The 19636-nt window shown below is 45.2% G+C and overlaps 1 protein-coding gene across 5 annotated transcripts in view; it reads right to left on the reverse strand.

Annotated features, from left to right (window-relative positions):
* Nucleotides 1-1021: 1021 nt before the first annotated feature.
* Nucleotides 1022-19636, reverse strand: part of CASC4 (cancer susceptibility 4) — a 227730-nt gene continuing 209115 nt past the window's right edge. For all 5 annotated transcript variants that reach the window (XM_030189831.1, XM_030189829.1, XM_030189830.1 and 2 more), the window contains one exon: nt 1022-2741. In XM_030189831.1, coding sequence (XP_030045691.1) covers nt 2674-2741 — 68 coding nt within the window. In that variant the 3' untranslated portion in view covers nt 1022-2673. The remainder of the gene's footprint in view (nt 2742-19636) is intronic.

Below are 19636 nucleotides of genomic sequence, written 5' to 3' on the forward strand. Positions count from 1 at the left end.
TTCTGTGTTTATTTCCAGTTTACATTATTGTAATATTGTGTATCTACTTTTGCATAATTAAAACTTCAAAGCACTCCACAACACTGCCATGAGATTTTTATGTCATGCCCGTCACTCTGACCATGTTTCTCCTCGTCTTCAAAGTCATCACTGGCTTCTGGTGAAACTATCATTTATAAGACACTACTCCTCAGTTATAAGGCATTTCGGATTGGCTTAGCAGAATACTTATCTTCTTTAACGATCCCCTATTTCTCGTCTCGTGTTCTTTGATCCCTAAATGATCATCACCTGGTTCTCCCAGGCCCATAACAGGCTACCCTTGAATCCACCAGGCACAGAACTTTCTTTGCTTCACCATTCTTTTGAAATACAATTTCTCTACCTATACATGCAGAATCATTACTGAGGCAATTTAAAATTGCTTTGAAGATGTGGCTTTTTACACTTGCTATTACCCCTGCATAGAGGGGTGGCGTCCATCTGTCAGGGTTTACTCTTTTTTTTTTCTCTTGTTCCCCTTGCATGACAACCTATCTACCCTCCCTTTTTCCTCTCAGCTTGACTGACAATGTATGAGATTTCTTTCCTGTCTAAAAATTGTAAGTAGTCCTTTTCATACTGTTTATTTGTAAATTTTAGTCTGTATACCACCTTGGTCTGCCAGTTAGTAAGGGCAATATAGTAAGTGAAATAAATGAAATGAAAATTTGCAGTGCTGCCTTTTCATCGCTCTTTGGCTGGTTGTAGAGGGCATGGCTACTGTGAAGACAAAGCCATAGACAGTCACCCCCCACCCTAAGTTGGTCCTGCACGTATCAACACCTATCTTCCAAAAAAAGTGCTTCAAGAATTGATTTAGGTTAGGGAAATTCAACGGCATATTTTGCTATAACTCACAGTAGGTAGCTATTGTTCATAATACAACTACTACTTAAAATATATATATAATGTGGTATATAAATGATTTTGATAAAATACCAAAATAGGTTACAGTAACAAACATCAACACTGCTATAACTATGAACACACTATAGCTCTTTTAATACATCAAAATTTATTACAACCCAAAGTAAGGTCTTCTGTAAATTAACAAACCCTCCTGGGCAAATGATACATTACAACACAGTATTTTGTACAACCAATATAATCTACCCAAGAATGTAGATGGCTGGAATTAAAAGTGAATTTGTATAAAATAATAGATGGGAAACAGCACAGAAACAAAGTTTCACAGGTAAGTTTAAGAAAAACAAACAACAAACATACTTGAATAATCACTTCATGCAGAACTCATGGTGCCCTCATGGATCAAATCAGAAGCATTTCCTTGCCCCCCCCCCCCCCCCCCCCGCCTAAAAAAAAAAAGAAAAAAAATCCCCCACATGAGTTTTTCTATCAGACATTTTTATTCTTCTCTAGATTACTACTCTTAGCTGGACAGCTTTTTTAGCCTTCTTCCTTTCAACAGTTCTACTGTAATAAGAGCTAAGATAGAATAGTAGACTACAATCATCCTTGTCATATGGCCTAGAAATTACTATACACAAGAATCATAGGGAGGTCACCAGCCTCACCCATTGCAGCCAATCACATGAATACATCTGGATCCTGGAATTACCAACATTCTACTGAGAGTACACCACTTTCTCCTCAAGTTTAAGTGTCATAACAAAATTGGGTATCATAGTATGATTGCTTAATAGTAAATAAAGGATAATTGTATAATCTACAGAGCTTAAACTGCAAAGGTTTACATCAGTCCTCTCTTCTCTGTAAGACTCTGAAAAATAGTAACACTATAGAACTCAAGTTCATTCTATCTTTTCCAGAAGAGTGGAAACAGCATTTGTACTGTGAATTGGAGAGCTTAACACATGCAGAGATTTGCATGAAGCTCTACAATACTGTATTGACTGTGTTATTCTGGTCCAATCAAAGCCAGCCTGGACACTCTTAAAAACACTTGGCAATGATTACTGAGCACATGACCAGTTCTCAGCCCCAGATATGGGCTGTGTGCTCTCTGCCTGGGGCTATTCTCAAAAAGGAGGTCCTAAGAACACTAAGCTTTATTTTTTTTAATTATTTAAAAATAAAAAAAAGAGGTTCCATTACCACTGACGGAATATAAAGCTCATGTAAGAAACAGAAATACAGTGTTCACATTTAACCAAAAGGAGTGCTTTTGACTGTTCTGGGAGAATATATTGGTTTACAAAATGGTGGCATCTTCTGTCTGGTTGTTTCTAAAGCTGCTTCATTAGCAATGTAGCCAAAGTAGATCACCAGTTGTCTCATGGACACAGTTCTTCTGTAAGGAACCTCTTACAGGGTCTATAATGCCAAGACCTAACTCTAGAAAGATTTCACATTCTCCATTTCTCACTAGTTCTTCTTTAAAGTTGTTCTCGCAATCATTCCATATGTGAACATACAAATATGTATGTACATGATAAACTGCAGAATCCTGTGCATCTCCTACCCATCCAGATGTTAAAAAGAATATGTGGAGGATTCACTTAGGAAAATGTTTTTATTGTCTTCTTTTATTTGTCTGGTTGACCCTTTTCATTCATTCACAAAATCTGCTTAAGCAGAAGAACCATTTTTGTAACTGCGCTGGAAAACCTGAAGTGCTGCTGTTCTCCTCTATGCCTTCATTCCTGAGAATTAAAATACATCATTGAAGCGATCTTTTCGGTAATCTGCAGGGTCCCCTTGAAGATCTCTCTCGTCATCTACAATTCAAATAGATTAGAATTCATTACTACCTTGAAAGATACCATGAAAATCATTTTCGGCATTGCAGGTTACTTGGATCCCAGTGATGCAAAAGGTTTGGACAAGTTCCTGGAAGAAACGTCCATAATCTGTTATTGACACAGACATGGGGGAAGCCACTGCTTGCCCAGAGATTGGTAGCATGGAATGTTGCTACTAATTGGGTTTCTGCCAGGTACTTGTGACCTGTATTGGCCACTGATGCAGGATACTGGGCTAGATGGACCATTGGTCTGACCCAGTATAGCTATTCTTATGTTCATGATGTAATAAACATATTAAATAGGATCACCCATCCCATCAGGGAGAGAAGATAGACTTGCCACAACGGTCGGATGTAGATTTTGTATTTACTTGTATTTCCAAATCAAGGCAAGTCATTTCCCTGCCTGAGTGGACTTACAGTCTAAGTAGTACCTAGGGCAATGGTTCCCAATGCGCTAGTTAGGTTTTCAGGATATCCACAATGAATATGCATTTGATACATATACATATAACCAACACAGTGCATGCAAATTTCTCATGCATATTCATTGTGGATATCCTGAAAACCTGACTAGCTAGGTATGTGTTCCAAGGTCTAGTTTGAGATCTCCTGACTGGAAGATGAACTGACTTGATCAAGGTCACAAGATATTAGTAGAAAAAGCAGGATTTGAACTCAGAAGAGGACACCAGATTGCCCTAACCACTGGGCTACTCTTCCAGTCCTAACAGTAAAAGCATTGTATTTGACAAATTGAAGACAGAGGTGCTACTCAAGGCTACAACAAAGAAGTAGTCTAGTGGATCTCGCTCCTTTTGTATATGTATACGATATACAGATTCTGAATACTATAAACAGCAATTCCTCTTTGGATATCACTGCTTTAACCTTTTACAGGCTGCTACCATAACGCACTGATATAAATTTCTGAAATTCAAGTTTTTGTAAGTACTGGGTGAGCATATAATAGAGACAGATTGATAGTTATGATATTTTATGTTATGAAATAAAATACTGTTCTCAAAATGGGAACATTGGCATGTATCAAACAAACTGAACTATGCTGGAAAATAAACACACGAAACAGAGAAATTATGATATATCTTAAAGATTGCAAGTATTTGTTAAGTAAGCAAATCTGTCCACAAGATCATAGATAATAGTGTAAAGTTAACGTGTCTCTGGTATATGTCACTTCCGATGATAGTTCTCAGAACATGCCTTGGGAAGGCGCTTGTTGCATTTGACGCAGTTCAAACGTGTGTTCTTTCCACAAGATACACATCGAGCCTGCATGCAAGTCTTTAGAAAATAGTTGACTCCATCAAATCGAATTGCTGGGATGGGTCATCTACCAGCTGATAACTTGTGAAAAAGTTGTCGAAAAAGATAACATGTAAGGAAGGATTCTGTACAACATTCAGCAATCCACTGACAACTCTTGCTCCTAGAGGCAGCTTCACATCTTCACTGTTCTTTCCACAATATATTTCGATATTGTATGGATATCCATCGACACCACACAACATCCACAGCTTTTAACCCAAATCTAATTGGTTTGTTCTTTATGAACATCTTGGCTGAATGGTGCCCGTGATAAGGGACCATTTCCTCATCGATGCTCAGGTTCTGGTGAAATATTCCAAACTGCTGGAAACGACTGCACAGGTACTTGTAATATACTTTTCTTGTCACATGGTGTTTGCTGATCGGTTGGCTGTTCCTTTGTTCTCTCTGTGGATTAACTTGCATACATAAAGGAATTCAAGCCTATCAGCTTCTCCTCAGAGAAAGTTGATTGTGACCCCTGAGGCAGGTGCTTTGGCGCCAAAACACGGACCGTGTCGGGTCCTTGATATTGATATGAATATTCTGAATAAACTGTTTTTTGAGATTATCTCCCTATTGGTTTGCGCATTTGTTAGCCTCTACTTTTGCTGTTTTACTTGTAATATACTGCCACTGTTGCTACTTTTGAGGTTTTCAGTCTTTGGCAATCGACTAAATGGAGAAATCGTTTTATTGAGCGGAATCTGTCTCTCGACATTGTGTTTGCAAAAACTGGGATTCATAGATCTTCCTTCAGCAGTTGACCAGTAGTCGGTTCTCACCAGGCACACTGTGATAGCCACTTATCAACAGGAGACCCAAGAACTTTGGATTTCCTCACCTGACAGTACAAATGATGGACTGTTTTTGTCTCGCTGTGCATAAGGTTTGGTCTGATCACGGATGTCCATTGTCAACTCTTGAGTGAAGAACAGGCAAAATATTTCGAAATCAGTGAGAAACAAATAATCTTCACCTATTCTTGGTGGCATACATGGATCATCAGGATATCTGACGCTTTTGGCTTTCTTCTATTTTGAAATATCGAAGCAAGGTCTTTTTCCTTCTCTTGTTACTTTGGTGTGATTCATCCTCATCACTTCCTGTATCACTTTCATTGTCATCATCTATATGCAGCTCAAGTTCACCTGCAATATCTGTTTGCAAATCCTCTAAATCAAAATGTATTTATTTATTTATTGCATTTGTACCCCACATTATCCCACCTTTTTGCAGGCTCAATGTGGCTTACAGAGTGAGGTTATGTTAAAATCAATACATGTTTTAAATACAGTTGATCATAGGCTAATGTAAAAGGTTATGATCAAGTCTCTTTGTTGTTGTATGATCAAGTCAATACATGATTTAAATACAGTTGATCCTAAGCTGATGTAAAAGAGGTAGTAGATGGACGGATGTTGGGTAGGTTGTGTGCGAGTATTTTAGGTGTGTTCGGATGATTTGGGGAATGAATTGTATCATTGAGGGTGACTTTTGTAGGCTCTGTTAAAGAGGTGTGTTTTCAGAGCTTTGCGGAAGCTAGATTGTTCATGGTTTTCAGGGTTTTGGGTAGCGCATTCCAGAACTGTGTGCTTTTGTACACAAAGGTCGTAGCATAAGCCTGTTTGTATTTCACTCCTTTGCAGCTGGGGAAATTCAGATTAAGGAATTTGCGGGCTGATCTTTTGGTGTTTCTGGGCGGTAGGTCCACTAGGTTTAGCATGTAGAGTGGGGCATCTGCGTGAATGATTTTGTGCACGGTTGTGCAGATCTTGAACTCAATTCGTTCCTTGAGCGGATTGAGTTCAAGATCTGCACAACCGTGCACAAAATCATTCACGCAGATGCCCCACTCTACATGAGTGTCATTGACCTCTTCATCACTGTCAACCGCCTTATCTCCACTCTCCGGTGGTAAGATGGCAATATCCTGAACAGCCATCAGATTCACTACTTATAGCTTGTTCAACAGCTTCTGCCAGTGTAGTGAACCTTGTTTATGGCTGTCTTTTCCATAAAATTTCCGAGAATCCATCGCATAAAATTTTTTTTTTTTTACTAAAACGTGCTAAAACTATCACGTGTTGTGTCAAATATGGCTGACAACTGGAAGTAGTTGAGCTGCCTAGCATAGAATACTTACTAGAACATAATACCCTAGAATAGAAGATTCCATATCATCATGCTGATCAATCCATAGACTGGTGGGTTGTGTCCATCTACCAGCAGGTGGAGATAGAGAGCAAACTTTTGCCTCCCTATATGTGGTCATGTGCTGCCGGAAACTCCTCAGTATGTTCTCTATCTCAGCAGGTGGTGGTCACACACAGCAGCAGCTCTGGCTAGGCCTCCAAGCCTAATTTTTAGGTTTTGTTGAGTGCCTGGGGTTGAGGGCTCTTCTTGAGCAAGTGCAAACCTGGTGGCGCCAGGTCCCTCCTTTTCTCCCCCCTCCCGCTGGCTCCGTTAAAAAAAAAAAAAAAAAAAAAAATTTTGAACGTCCTTAAAGGCGTTTATTTCGACGTTTATTTAAACGTTTATTGCAGCTACTCACTGGGACACCAGGTCGTTACAGCTCGGAGCGGAAAGCAGGTAATTTTTACCTTTTTATAGCGGGCAGGGGGTTCCCCGATTGATCTCCACGTGGCCTATGGCGTCGGAGGGCGAGGGCGCAAAGAGTCGCTCCCCTGATCGCTTGGGCGCTTCTAGAGGGGATGCGGGGGTCTTAAAGTCTGATTCGCCTTTGTTGGGTGACAGTTTCGTGACCGATGAGTGTCCCGGTCCTTCCTCCGGTGTGGCGATTTTTCCCTCCATAAACGCCCATCCCCCGCTGCTCGCCTCCGCCATCTTGGCCGGCCACGCGGCTCGGATGGCTTCTTCTTGGGCCGCCCTTGAGGTGGGAGACATTAATGCCATGAACGCCCTTAATTTGGGCGACGGAACAAAAGCGGCTAAAGTTAAGCGCCGTTCTTCCCGCGCGGCTCCTTCGCAGTGTCGCGCCGGACGCCATCTTGGATGCGCAGCATGTCTCTCCCCCGCTCTTGCGAGCGCCGGTTGAGGGTGCGTCTAGGGCTGTAGCCCAGGCTGCGGAAGTGCACAGTCTGGGGGGTTTCTCCCCCGAGTTTGTTTTGCTGCTGCATCAGGCCTTCCTTATGCAAAACGCTGCCCCTGCTCCCTCGTCTGGTAAAGAGGTTGAGGCCCCCGGAGGTAAACGCCCTCGGGTTGATTCCCAGGCCTTGGAGGACTTTGTCTCCTCCGATGTAGATGAGGGCAGCGTATCTGAGTTCTCCCAACGGTCCTTTGCGGATTCCTTGGAGGAGACGGATCCCCGCTCGGATGGAGCGGATGACCCCTCTGCAGCGCGGCTCTTTAGCTCAGAGGATTTGCCCAACCTGTTAGTGCAGGCCATGGGCATTTTGAAGATTTCCTCTCCGGAGGACGTCTCTCCCTCAGCCCCTGTTGGCTCTGCCATTATGCTGGGGACGAAGCGCCCGCCTAGAACCTTCCACGTGCATGATGCCATGCACACCTTAATTTCGGCTCAATGGGATGTCTCGGAAGCGAGCCTTAAAGTGGCTAGGGCTATGTCCCGCCTCTATCCTTTGCCTGAAAGTGAACGTGAGGCCTATCTGTGGCCTACCGTGGATTCTTTAATCACTGCGGTGACTAAGAAAACGGCGCTGCCGGTGGAAGGTGGCACGGCCCTAAAGGACGCCCAAGACAGAAGATTGGAGGCGGCCTTAAGGTCGTCCTTTGAGGCGGCTGCTTTAAGTTTGCAGGCCTCAGTTTGCGGCTCCTATGTGGCCAGGGCGTGCCTGACTATGGTGCAGCGGGCTTCCCCCTCGGATCATTCCTTGAGGGCTGATTGGCCGGCCCTGGAATCGGGCTTAGCCTATTTGGCAGACTTGCTGTATGATGTCTTGAGGGCCTCAGCTAAAGGCATGGCTCAGACAATCTCTACGCGGCGGTGGCTTTGGCTGAAGCATTGGTCTGCTGACCACGCCTCTAAATCCCGCCTGGCTAGATTGCCTTTTAAAGGCAAGCTGCTCTTTGGGGTCGAGCTGGACAAAATCGTGACCGATCTCGGCACGTCTAAGGGCAAGAAGTTACCAGAGGTCAGGGCTCGGGCTAGTACTCGCCCCGGTACCTCCAGAGGACGGTTTCAGGAAGCCCGTCGGTACCGCCCGGGCAGGTCGGGCTCCTCTGCCCCCTCTTCCTTCAAGAGGAACCTCTCCCCCAAGCAGCATTCCTTTCGCAGAGACCGCCGTCCCGGAGGTGCTCCCTCCGGTCCTCCCCCAGGGTCTCGTACCCAATGACGGGGCCTTGGTCCACGCCCCAGTGCAGATTGGAGGACGGCTGTCCTCGTTTCTGGGCGAGTGGACCACAATAACTTCAGACGCTTGGGTGCTGGAAGTCATCAGAGACGGCTACAAGCTAGAGTTCTGCCGACCCTTAAGAGACGGGTTTGTACTCTCTCCCTGCAAGTCTCCGGTCAAAGCTGTGGCAGTGCAGCAGACCTTGGACAACCTGATCCGCCTGGGTGCGGTCGTTCCGGTGCCAGAAAATCAGCTTGGCAAGGGGCGTTACTCCATTTACTTTGTGGTACCAAAGAAAGGAGGTTCTGTACGGCCTATCCTCGACCTCAAAGGGGTCAATCGGGCCTTGAAAGTTCGGCACTTTCGCATGGAGACTCTCCGCTCTGTTATAGCGGCAGTGAAGGCAGGGGAGTACCTGGCATCCTTGGACATCAAGGAAGCGTACTTGCATATTCCCATCTGGCCTCCTCATCAACGCTTTCTGCGTTTTGCAGTCCTGGGCCGACACTTCCAGTTCAGAGCCCTCCCGTTCGGGTTGGCTACTGCTCCGCGGACCTTCTCCAAAGTAATGGTGGTCATCGCGGCCTTCCTGAGGAAGGAAGGAGTACAAGTCCATCCTTATCTGGACGACTGGTTGATCCGAGCCCCCTCTTATGCAGAGTGCGGCAAAGCTGTGAACCGGGTGGTTGCTCTTTTGAGCTCCCTGGGGTGGATCATCAACTGGGAGAAAAGCCAGCTGCGCCCAACTCAGTCCCTGGAGTATCTGGGAGTTCGATTCGACACCCAAGTGGGCAGAGTGTTCCTGCCAGACAATCGGATTGTCAAGCTTCAGGCTCAGGTGGACCAGTTCCTAGTAGCCTCTCCTCTTCGAGCTTGGGACTATGTGCAGCTGTTGGGCTCTATGACGGCCACGATGGAAGTAGTGCCCTGGGCCAGGGCTCATATGAGACCACTACAACACTCTCTGCTGCAGCGCTGGACTCCGATGTCGGAGGATTATGCTGTGCGCCTTCCCTTGGACCCAGCAGTGCGCAAGGCGCTGAGCTGGTGGACGCAGACAGACAAGTTGTCTGCAGGAATGCCTCTGGTGACCCCGGAGTGGATTGTCGTCACGACGGACGCCTCTTTGTCGGGCTGGGGAGCCCACTGCTTGGGAAGGACAGCGCAGGGGCTCTGGTCTCCTGCAGAGGCAAAGTGGTCTATCAACCTCCTGGAACTCAGAGCCATTCGGTTGGCGCTTTTGGAGTTCATCCCGATACTGGCGTTGAAGCCTGTACGGGTCCTGTCGGACAATGCCACGGCTGTGGCCTATGTCAACCGCCAGGGAGGTACCAAGAGCGCCCCTCTAGCCAAGGAGGCCATGAATCTATGCCAGTGGGCGGAAGCGAACCTGGAGCAGCTGTCAGCGGCCCACATTGCCGGAGTCATGAATGTCAAGGCGGACTTTCTCAGTCGCCATACCTTGGAGCCCGGAGAGTGGCAGCTATCTGCTCAGGTGTTCTTGGACATCACGAAGCACTGGGGCCAGCCGAGCCTAGATCTGATGGCGTCATCGGCCAATTGCCAAGTGCCGCGCTTTTTCAGCAGAGGCCGGGACCCTCGATCCCTGGGAGTAGATGCTCTTCTCCAACAGTGGCCGACACAAGAGCTTCTCTATGTGTTCCCGCCCTGGCCCATGTTGGGCAGGGTGCTAGACCGGGTGGCAAAGCATCCGGGCCGGATAATCCTGGTGGGTCCGGATTGGCCCAGACGTCCCTGGTATGCGGACTTGATCAGGCTCTCAGTCGACGATCCTCTGCGGCTGCCAGTGGAGCAGGGTCTGTTACATCAGGGTCCCGTGGTGATGGAGGATCCGTCCCCCTTTGGTCTTACGGCCTGGCTATTGAGCGGCAGCGTCTGAGGAAGAAGGGCTTCTCAGACAAGGTCATCGCCACTATGCTGAGAGCGAGGAAGCGCTCTACTTCTACTGCTTACGCCAGGGTTTGGCGTACCTTTGCAGCGTGGTGTGAAGCAGGCTCATTTTCTCCATTCACTGCTCCAATTTCTTCAGTGTTGGCATTCCTGCAAGAAGGTCTGGAGAAAGGCCTGTCGCTCAGTTCCCTTAAAGTCCAGGTAGCGGCCCTGGCTTGCTTCAGGGGCCGCCTGAAGGGTGCTTCCCTGGCTTCGCAGCCAGATGTGGTGCGTTTTCTCAAGGGAGTTAATCACCTGCGCCCTCCTCTGCACTCGGTGGTGCCTGCGTGGAATCTCAATCTGGTGCTAAGAGCATTACAGAAGCCGCCTTTTGAACCCTTGTCGAGGGCATCTCTGAAAGACCTGACGTTGAAAGCAGTCTTTTTGGTGGCTATCACTTCAGCCAGAAGAGTTTCCGAGCTCCAGGCGCTCTCATGTAGAGAGCCTTTTCTGCAGTTCACTGAGGCAGGAGTGACTATTCGCACAGTGCCTTCCTTCCTGCCCAAGATCGTTTCTCACTTCCACGTGAATCAGCAGCTCTGTCTCCCTTCCTTTCGTAGGGAGGACTACCCAGAGGAATACTCTGCTCTTAAATATCTGGATGTGAGACGAGTCATCATCAGATACTTGGAAGTGACCAATGATTTCCGGAAATCGGATCATATGTTTGTCCTGTTTGCAGGTCCTCGTAAGGGTCTGCAGGCTGCTAAGCCTACAGTGGCAAGATGGGTCAAGGAAGCCATTGCAGCGGCTTATGTGGCCACAGGGAAGGTGCCGCCTATCCAGCTGAAGGCTCACTCCACTAGAGCTCAGGCGGCCTCGATGGCAGAGGCCGGGTCCGTCTCCTTGGAAGAGATATGCAAGGCGGCAACTTGGGCATCGGCCCATACATTCTCCAAGCATTACCGCTTGACTGTGGCGGCACGGGCGGAGGCCCGGTTTGGAGCTTCAGTGTTGAGGTCAGGGATTTCAATGTCCCGCCCTGGGTGAGTACTGCTTCGGTACATCCCACCAGTCTATGGATTGATCAGCATGATGATATGGAAGGTAAAATTATGTATCATACCTGATAATTTTCTTTCCATTAATCATAGCTGATCAATCCATAGCCCCTCCCAGATATCTGTACTGTTTATATTCTGGTTGAATTTTAGGTTCAAGTTTAGTCTTCAGTTACTTCAGGAGGACTTCGTGTTCAAGTTTTTTCACTTGGATTCTTCAAGAGTTGAGACGAGTTTGTGTTACAGTGAGCTGCTGCATTCCTCTCCCCTCCGTTTTACGGGGCCGGATTGAGACTTAAATTCTGCCGGCACTCCCTCCCGCTTCGTGCGGCTTTAGGGCAGCTTTGTACCCCTCCCGCTTCGGCGGTGTTAGGGTCAGTCAGCTCCTCCCGCGGTTGCGGTTGCAGGATAAGCCAGATCCCCCCGCATCGGCGGGGTGGTGTCCCTCCCCCGCTCCGCGGGGATGAGCTGGACGGATTCCCCTCCCCCACTTGTGTGGGGATCAGCTGGGTTACTTCCCCTCCCCCGTTTCGGCGGTGGTGAGCTGGGCAGAGTGTCCCTTTGTGGGTGTAATTCTCTAAGTGCTAAGTCCTGCGGATGGAGCTTTGATATCGACATACTGAGGAGTTTCCGGCAGCACATGACCACATATAGGGAGGCAAAAGTTTGCTCTCTATCTCCACCTGCTGGTAGATGGACACAACCCACCAGTCTATGGATTGATCAGCTATGATTAATGGAAAGAAAATTATCAGGTATGATACATAATTTTACCATTAGACATAGACTTTGCCACACCTGTCATGTAATAGTTAAGCAAATAACATGCCGATGTTCCCAGTTTGGAAACATAAATGTTTTCACTCAGCTATGACATGAATAAATATGTTATAAATATTTCAGTGACAGATCACATTTAGCAACATAATATCCTATTCAATTCCCAAATAGCACCTGCCAATGAAATTTTTTCTTATCCTACAGTATGTCTGAAAATGTTTTATAAAAATGTTGCATTTCAGTATTATTTTCAAGGTCACATATCAGAAAATAAATAATTTTTTCGGAATTTTATGTCCAGTTGTAAAAAAACTACATGTTTAAGTAACAATTATTTAATGAATTTATAGACTTTTCATTTAGTACAAGTTTTTTTTTTCTATTTGTACCCCGCGCTTTCCCACTCATGGCAGGCTCAATGCGGCTTAGGTTTGGAAAAATGTTTTGATCATGTGTTCCCAAATTGGGAACGGAAGCTGTCTCCAGCCCATCCTAAACTGGATTGCTATATTTGGGATTCAGACCATACAAGCCAGCCCAACACTGGTCTTAGCTGATACAGCCAGAGTCGCCATCTAAGCACCACTTGACATGCAAACATATATGCAACCCTTCGTTTTTTTTTTACCTCATTAATTTTCTAATTAGAGATCCTCGGTATTCATCCCACGCCTTTTTGAATTCTGCCACAGTTTTTTCTGACATAACTCCTAAGTCTACCAACCCGCAAACTCAATTCATGTGCTCTAGTTTTACCATTTTCCCTTCTCTGAAAAATATTTGTTTCTATATTAATACCTTTAAAATATTTAAATGTCTGTATCATATCTCCCCTGTCCCTCCTCTCCTCTAGGGCAGTGTTTCCCAAGTCTGGGCCTGGAGTACCCTTTGCCAGTTAGGTTTTCAGGATATACTACTACAACTTATCATTTCTAAAGCGCTACTAGACGTACACAGCGCTGTACACTTGAACATGAAGAGACAGTCCCTGCTCGACAGAGCTTACAATCTAATTTTGAATATGCATGAAAGAGATTTGCATATAATGGAGGCAGTGTATTCAAAGCAATAGGAGTGGCCTAATGGTTAATGCAGCAGACCTTGATCCCAGCAGCTCCTTGTGACCCTGGGCAAGTCACTTAATAATCTCCATTACCTCAGGTACAAAAACCAAGATTGTGAACCCTCTAGGGACAGAGATAGTACCTGCTTATAATTGGATTGTAAGCTACACTGAAGCTGAAATCTGTTTGGGATAATGCAGGATACAAATGTCATTATTAAAAAAAAAAAGTACTCCAGGACTGGGCTTGGGAAACACTGCTCTAGGGTATACACCAGTCTCTTCTCATACGTATTTTTGGCACAAACCCCATATCATTTTTGCTGCCTTCCTCTGGAATGCTTCTAGTCTTTTACATTACTCTCCTCAAGACCCTTCACTGGCTCCCTATCCGTTTTCGCATCCTGTTCAAACTTCTTCTACTAACCTATAAATGTATTCACTCTGCTGCTCCCCAGTATCTCTCCACACTCGTCCTTCCCTACACCCCTTCCCGTGCACTCCGCTCCATGGATAAATCTTTCTTATCTGTTCCCTTCTCCACTACTGCCAACTCCAGACTTCGCGCCTTCTGTCTCGCTGCACCCTATGCCTGGAATAAACTTCCTGAGCCCCTACGTCTTGCCCCATCCTTGGCCACCTTTAAATCTAGACTGAAAGCCCACCTCTTTAACATTGCTTTTGACTCGTAACCACTTGTAACCACTCGCCTCCACCTACCCTCCTCTCTTCCTTCCCGTTCACATTAATTGATTTGATTTGCTTACTTTATTTATTTTTTGTCTATTAGATTGTAAGCTCTTTGAGCAGGGACTGTCTTTCTTCTATGTTTGTGCAGCGCTGCGTATGCCTTGTAGCGCTATAGAAATGCTAAATAGTAGTAGTAGTAGTAGTTTACATCCTTGGCATGATATGGCCTTCAAAACTGAACACAATACTCCAGGTGGTGCCTCACCAACGACTTTTACAGGGGCATAAACACCTTCTTTTCTTCTGCTGGTCATACCTCTCTCTATACAGCCTAGCAGCCTTCTGTCTACAGCACCGCCTTGTTTATCGTTTATTCATTTTTTGCACAGCAAGTAAAATCAGTTTACAATAAAATTGAGGAGTGTGGTAGCCGTGTTAGTCCACTCTTAAGGTTATCAATAGAAATCAAACAAAATAAAACATGGAAAAGAAAATAAGATGATACCTTTTTTATTGGTTGCCCTTCTTCGTCAGATCGGAAATAAGCAAATGTGCTAGCTGACAGTGTATATAAGTGAAAACCTTCAAGCATTACTATGACAGTCTGACAGGGTGGGAGGATGGGGGTGGGTCGGAGGTATGCATGGGGACATCAAAGCATATCATTGATATTCTAACAGGATGGGTGTGGATAGGTGACGGGTGGGGTGATCAACAGAGACATACAGCTTTATGGTTTATAATGGGCCAGGAACCCCAGATCCTTGTTAAGTCCTTTCTGTTGGGTGTTAAAATATTCAATCATTCTGACTTCAAAGGTCTTACGTTCTTGTATGGTTTTAAAGTTACCGGTGGGACAGCACTTCACAGAACCAGGACACTGTACCAGTGATTTCACAGTGAGAATACTGAAAGGTAACTTTAAAACCATACAAGAACGTAAGACCTTTGAAGTCAGAATGATTGAATATTTTAACACCCAACAAAAAGGACTTAACAAGGATCTGGGGTTCCTAGCCCATTATAATCCATAAAGCTGTATGTCTCTGTTGATCACCCCACCCGTCACCTATCCACACCCATCCTGTTAGAATATCAATGATATGCTTTGATGTCCCCATGCATACCTCCGACCCACCCCCATCCTCCCACCCTGTCAGACTGTCATAGTAATGCTTGAAGGTTTTCACTTATATACACTGTCAGCTAGCACATTTGCTTATTTCCAATCTGACGAAGAAGGGCAACCTTCGAAAGCTAATCAAGAAATGTATTAAGTTATGTCCAATAAAAAAGGTATCATCTTATTTTCTTTTCCATGTTTTATTTTGTTTGATTTCTATTGATAGCAATAAAATTGAAAAACCAAGCAACACAAAAGAACTCCGTTAAAGCATATTGTTTCGTCACCTTCAAATCCTCAGCTACTAACACCCCAAGGTCCCTCTCCTTGTCTGCGCATATTTTATTTATTGCATTTGTATCCCACATTTTCACGCCTATTGGTAGGTCCAATGTGGCTTACATACAACAAGGTATACGATTACACAGTTTCAATTTGTTGAAGCGTATCGTTTAATACAATTGAACAGTAATAGCCTAGTCTGTATTTACGACTGGTATGCTGGGAACAGTTACAGAGTTTGTTTGTTGATCCGTATCATTTAATACAATTGAACAGTAATATCCTAGTCTGTATTTACAAATTGGTATGCTGGAAAAGGGTAGTATATGCTAAAAGTTGTTTGCATTGATTTGTCTTGTCTGAAGGTATGTCAGATTGTTGCGGTGGATTTAAGATTAGATAGATGCAGTGGGGAGGAACTTCCTAAAAAGATGTGTTTTTAGGTTTTTCCGGAAGTTTAGGTGGCTGTTTATGAGTTTCAGGCCTTTTGGTAATGAATTCCAGAGGTGTGTGTCTATAATGGAAAGGCTGGAGGCATATGATGTTTTGTATTTCAGCCCCTTGCAACTGGGGTAGTGGAGGGTTAAATATGATCTTACTGTTGCCGTCAGGTTTCTTATTGGTAGGTCAATTAGATCGGTCAGCCTCTCACTGCCTAACACATACGTCTCCCTTGGATTTCTACTCACTAAGTGCATCACTCTGCACTTCTTTGCATTGAATTTTAATTGCCAAACAATAGACCATTCTATTACATCCCAAAGATCAATCCAGAGATGAGTGAGTAGGTTATGTCCCCCTACCAGCAGGTGCAGCTAGAGAGAACACCAGAGTTCTGCCACAAAGGATACGGTGCAACAGCCTCACTTTCAGTATTCTCTATATCTCAGCAGGTGGACAGACATATCCTGTGCAGCTCTCAGGATGGTGCTGACTCTTGGCCTGTTCCCTCAGGTCTAGATGAGCTGGGGGTCTTTTTCTGCCTGCCTGTTGGGGGTACACATGGTGGGGACAGGTCCCCCCCCCCCCTTCACCACAGTTTGCCCGCCTCTCTGGATCCAGTCTGGCTACGTTCATCCATTCACCCTGGAAGTTTGCTCTCCTGCCTCTTAAAAAAAAAAAAAAAAAAGCTAAAGAGCAAAGTTTGTCAGTGACTGTCTGGATGTAACATACATAGTAACATAGTAGATGATGGCAGAAAAACACCTGCATGGTCCATCCAGTCTGCCAACAAGATAAATTCATATGTGCTACTTTTTATTTGTACCTGTCCTCTTCAGGGCACAGATCGTATAAGTCTGGCCAGCACTATCCCCGCCTCCCAACCACCAGCCCCGCCTCCTACCACTCTGTTACAAATCTTAGTATCGTCCCCAAATAGGCAAACTTTACCTTCTAACCCTTCGGCAATGTCACTCACAAATATATTGAACAGAATCGGCCTCAGCACCGATCCTTGAGGCACTCCACTACTCACCTTTCCCTCCTCCGAGCGAATTCCATTAACCACCACCTTCAGGCATCTGTCCGTCAACCAGTTCCTTATCCAGTTCACCACTTCGGGTCCTATCTTCAGCCCATCCAGTTTATTTAAGAGCCTCCTGTGGGGAACCGTGTCAAAAGCTTTGCTGAAATCTAAGTAGATTACGTCTATAGCTCGTCCCTGATTTAATTCTCCTGTCACCCAATCAAAGAATTCAATGAGATTCGTTTGGCACGATTTCCCTTTGGTAAAACCATGTTGTCTCGGATCTTACAACCTATTGGCTTCCAGGAAATTCACTATCCTTTCCTTCAGAATCGCTTCCATTACCTTTCCAATAACTGAAGTGAGGCTTACCAGCCTGTAGTTTCCAGCTACTTCCCTATCACCACTTTTGTGAAGAGGGACCACCTCCGCCGTTCTCCAATCCCTCGGAACCTCTCCCATTTCTAAGGATTTATTAAACAAATCTTTAAGAGGACCCGCCAGAACCTCTCTGAGCTCCCTCAATATCCTGGGGTGGATCCCGTCCGGTCCCATGGCTTTGTCCACCTTTAGTTTTTCAAATTGTTCATACACACTTTCTTCCGTGAACGGTGCTCTATCCACTTCATTCTCATTTGTACCGTTTCCTTCGCGATCCTTCTCCAGGATTTTCTTCTGTGAAAACAGAACAAAAGTATCTATTTAGCAAATTTGCTTTTTCTTCATCATTTTCTACATAGCGGTTCGCAGTATCTTTCAGTCTCACAATTCCCTTTTTAGTCATTCTCCTTTCACTAATATACCTGAAGAAATTTTTGTCACCCCTTCTTACATTTCTAGCCATTTGTTCTTCCGCTTTCGCCAGACGTATCTCTCTCTTGGCTTCTTTCAGTTTCCTCCGGTATTCCTCCCCGTGTTCCTCTTCTTGCGTTTTTCTGTATTTCTGGAACGCTAACTCTTTAGCCTTTATTTTCTCAGCCACTTGCTTGGAGAACCATATTGGTTTCCTTTTTCTCTTGCTTTTATTTACTTTCCTTACATAAAGGTTTGTGGCCCTATTTATAGCTTCTTTCAGCCTGGACCACTGTCCTTCCACTTCTCGTACGTCCTCCCAGCCCATCAGCTCCTTCCTCAGGTATTCCCCCATTTTACTAAAGTCAGCACTCTTGAAATCCAGGACTTTGAGTTTTGAGTGGCCGCTCTCCACTTTAGCTGTTATAGCAAACCAAACCGTTTGATGGTCACTGCCGCCCAGGTGGGCACCCACTCGGACATTTGACATGCTATCCCCATATGTGAGCACCAGATCCAGCGTCGCTCTCTCCCTCGTGGATTCCCTCACCATTTGTCTGAGCGAAACACTTTGGAAAGCATCCACGATCTGCTTCTTTCCGATTCCGCAGATGGAATCTTCCAATCAACATCCGGCAGATTGAAATCTCCCAGCAACAGCACCTCTCCCTTCTTTCCCAACTTTTGAATATCTGCGATCAGATCTTTATCTAGTTCCTCCAATTGTGTTGGAGGTCTGTAGACAACACCCATGTGGACAGAGGTTCTATCCTCTCTTTTTAGGGTGATCCATATCGCTTCTTCCTTTCCCCAGGTCCCTGTCATTTCGGTCGCTGTCATATCATTTCTCACATACAGAGCTACTCCTCCACCTTTTCGACCCTCTCTATCCTTCCTAAACAGATTATAGCCTGGTATGTTTGCAGTGGGAACCATTGAGCCATGTCTCTGTGATTGCAACAATGTCTAAGTCTGCCTCCAACATCAGGGCTTGAAGGTCATGAACTTTGTTGCCTAGACTGCGAGCATTTGTGGTCATCACTTTCCAATTACATTTCCTGGTATGTGTTTCAACATTTGTTATTTGGGTGTGTTTTTTGTCTTTGGGTACCTCCATATCTTTTTTTTCCACCTTAATTTCTTTTGCTGTTTCTTCTGGCTCAGTTCTATTTTTAGGAACCTCACAGTGCTTTAAGATATCAAAAATTCCATCTGTTTGTTTTTGTTTATATTCGAGACTTACCCCCCTCCCCCCCAACAAAAAATAAATTAGAAGAGCTGCTCTTCCGGCTCCAATCCAAAAATGGCTGCTATGACCTCCAGTGGCAATTTCGCAAGACTGCTTCTAAAAACCACAGCAACCTTTTTCACTGCAGAGACAGCATGGGCAGGAGAAAGTGGGAACCACCAGGGCAGTATCGAAGGGGCCTTGTCTGTTTGTGGGGGAGGGAGGAGTAAGTGGGGGCTGTTCAGTTTCACGGTGGGGGCAGCAGAGGTGGAAGAGAAATGCCATGGGGAAGGGGAGGAATGCTGGAATGTATCAATCGGTGCTGGGATCAGGGCAAATAGCTACATTTTACCTCTGTAAAATACCATGTCTCCTGTAGAAACCTTCCTTTGCAGCAGATTTGGGGGTGGGGGGATAATTGTTTTCACTGAAGATAACACTTTATTGAAGTTGTAGGGAGGGAATAAACTTGAGAGACTGGGTATAGGGAGGCAGATGGCTGCATTTTTCATGTAATGGTAAAAAAAAACAACACATTTACTAATGCCACTGAAATAGCAGCAGAATTCAGGGAATCCTGGAAAAGGTCCAGAGAGGTCCTGGATATGAGAATGAGGATAAAACCTGAGATGGGGGAGGCTCTGTTGCATCAGAACAGGAAACAAATTGGGTAGACTGGACAGACCCTGGGGTGTTTCCCTATATAAATGTGTTCAACATTTCTATGGAACAAAATCTTTGCAGTCATGTTAGGGTTAGGGTTTCTCTGGGATGACCTGATGTGTCTATCCTCCCTCTTTGTTGCTTTTTCTTTAAATCCTTCCGGTGCTTGTGACTGGTAGAGGTT

Source organism: Microcaecilia unicolor, chromosome 1 (genome assembly GCF_901765095.1).
Source record: "Microcaecilia unicolor chromosome 1, aMicUni1.1, whole genome shotgun sequence".
NCBI lineage: Eukaryota > Metazoa > Chordata > Amphibia > Gymnophiona > Siphonopidae > Microcaecilia > Microcaecilia unicolor.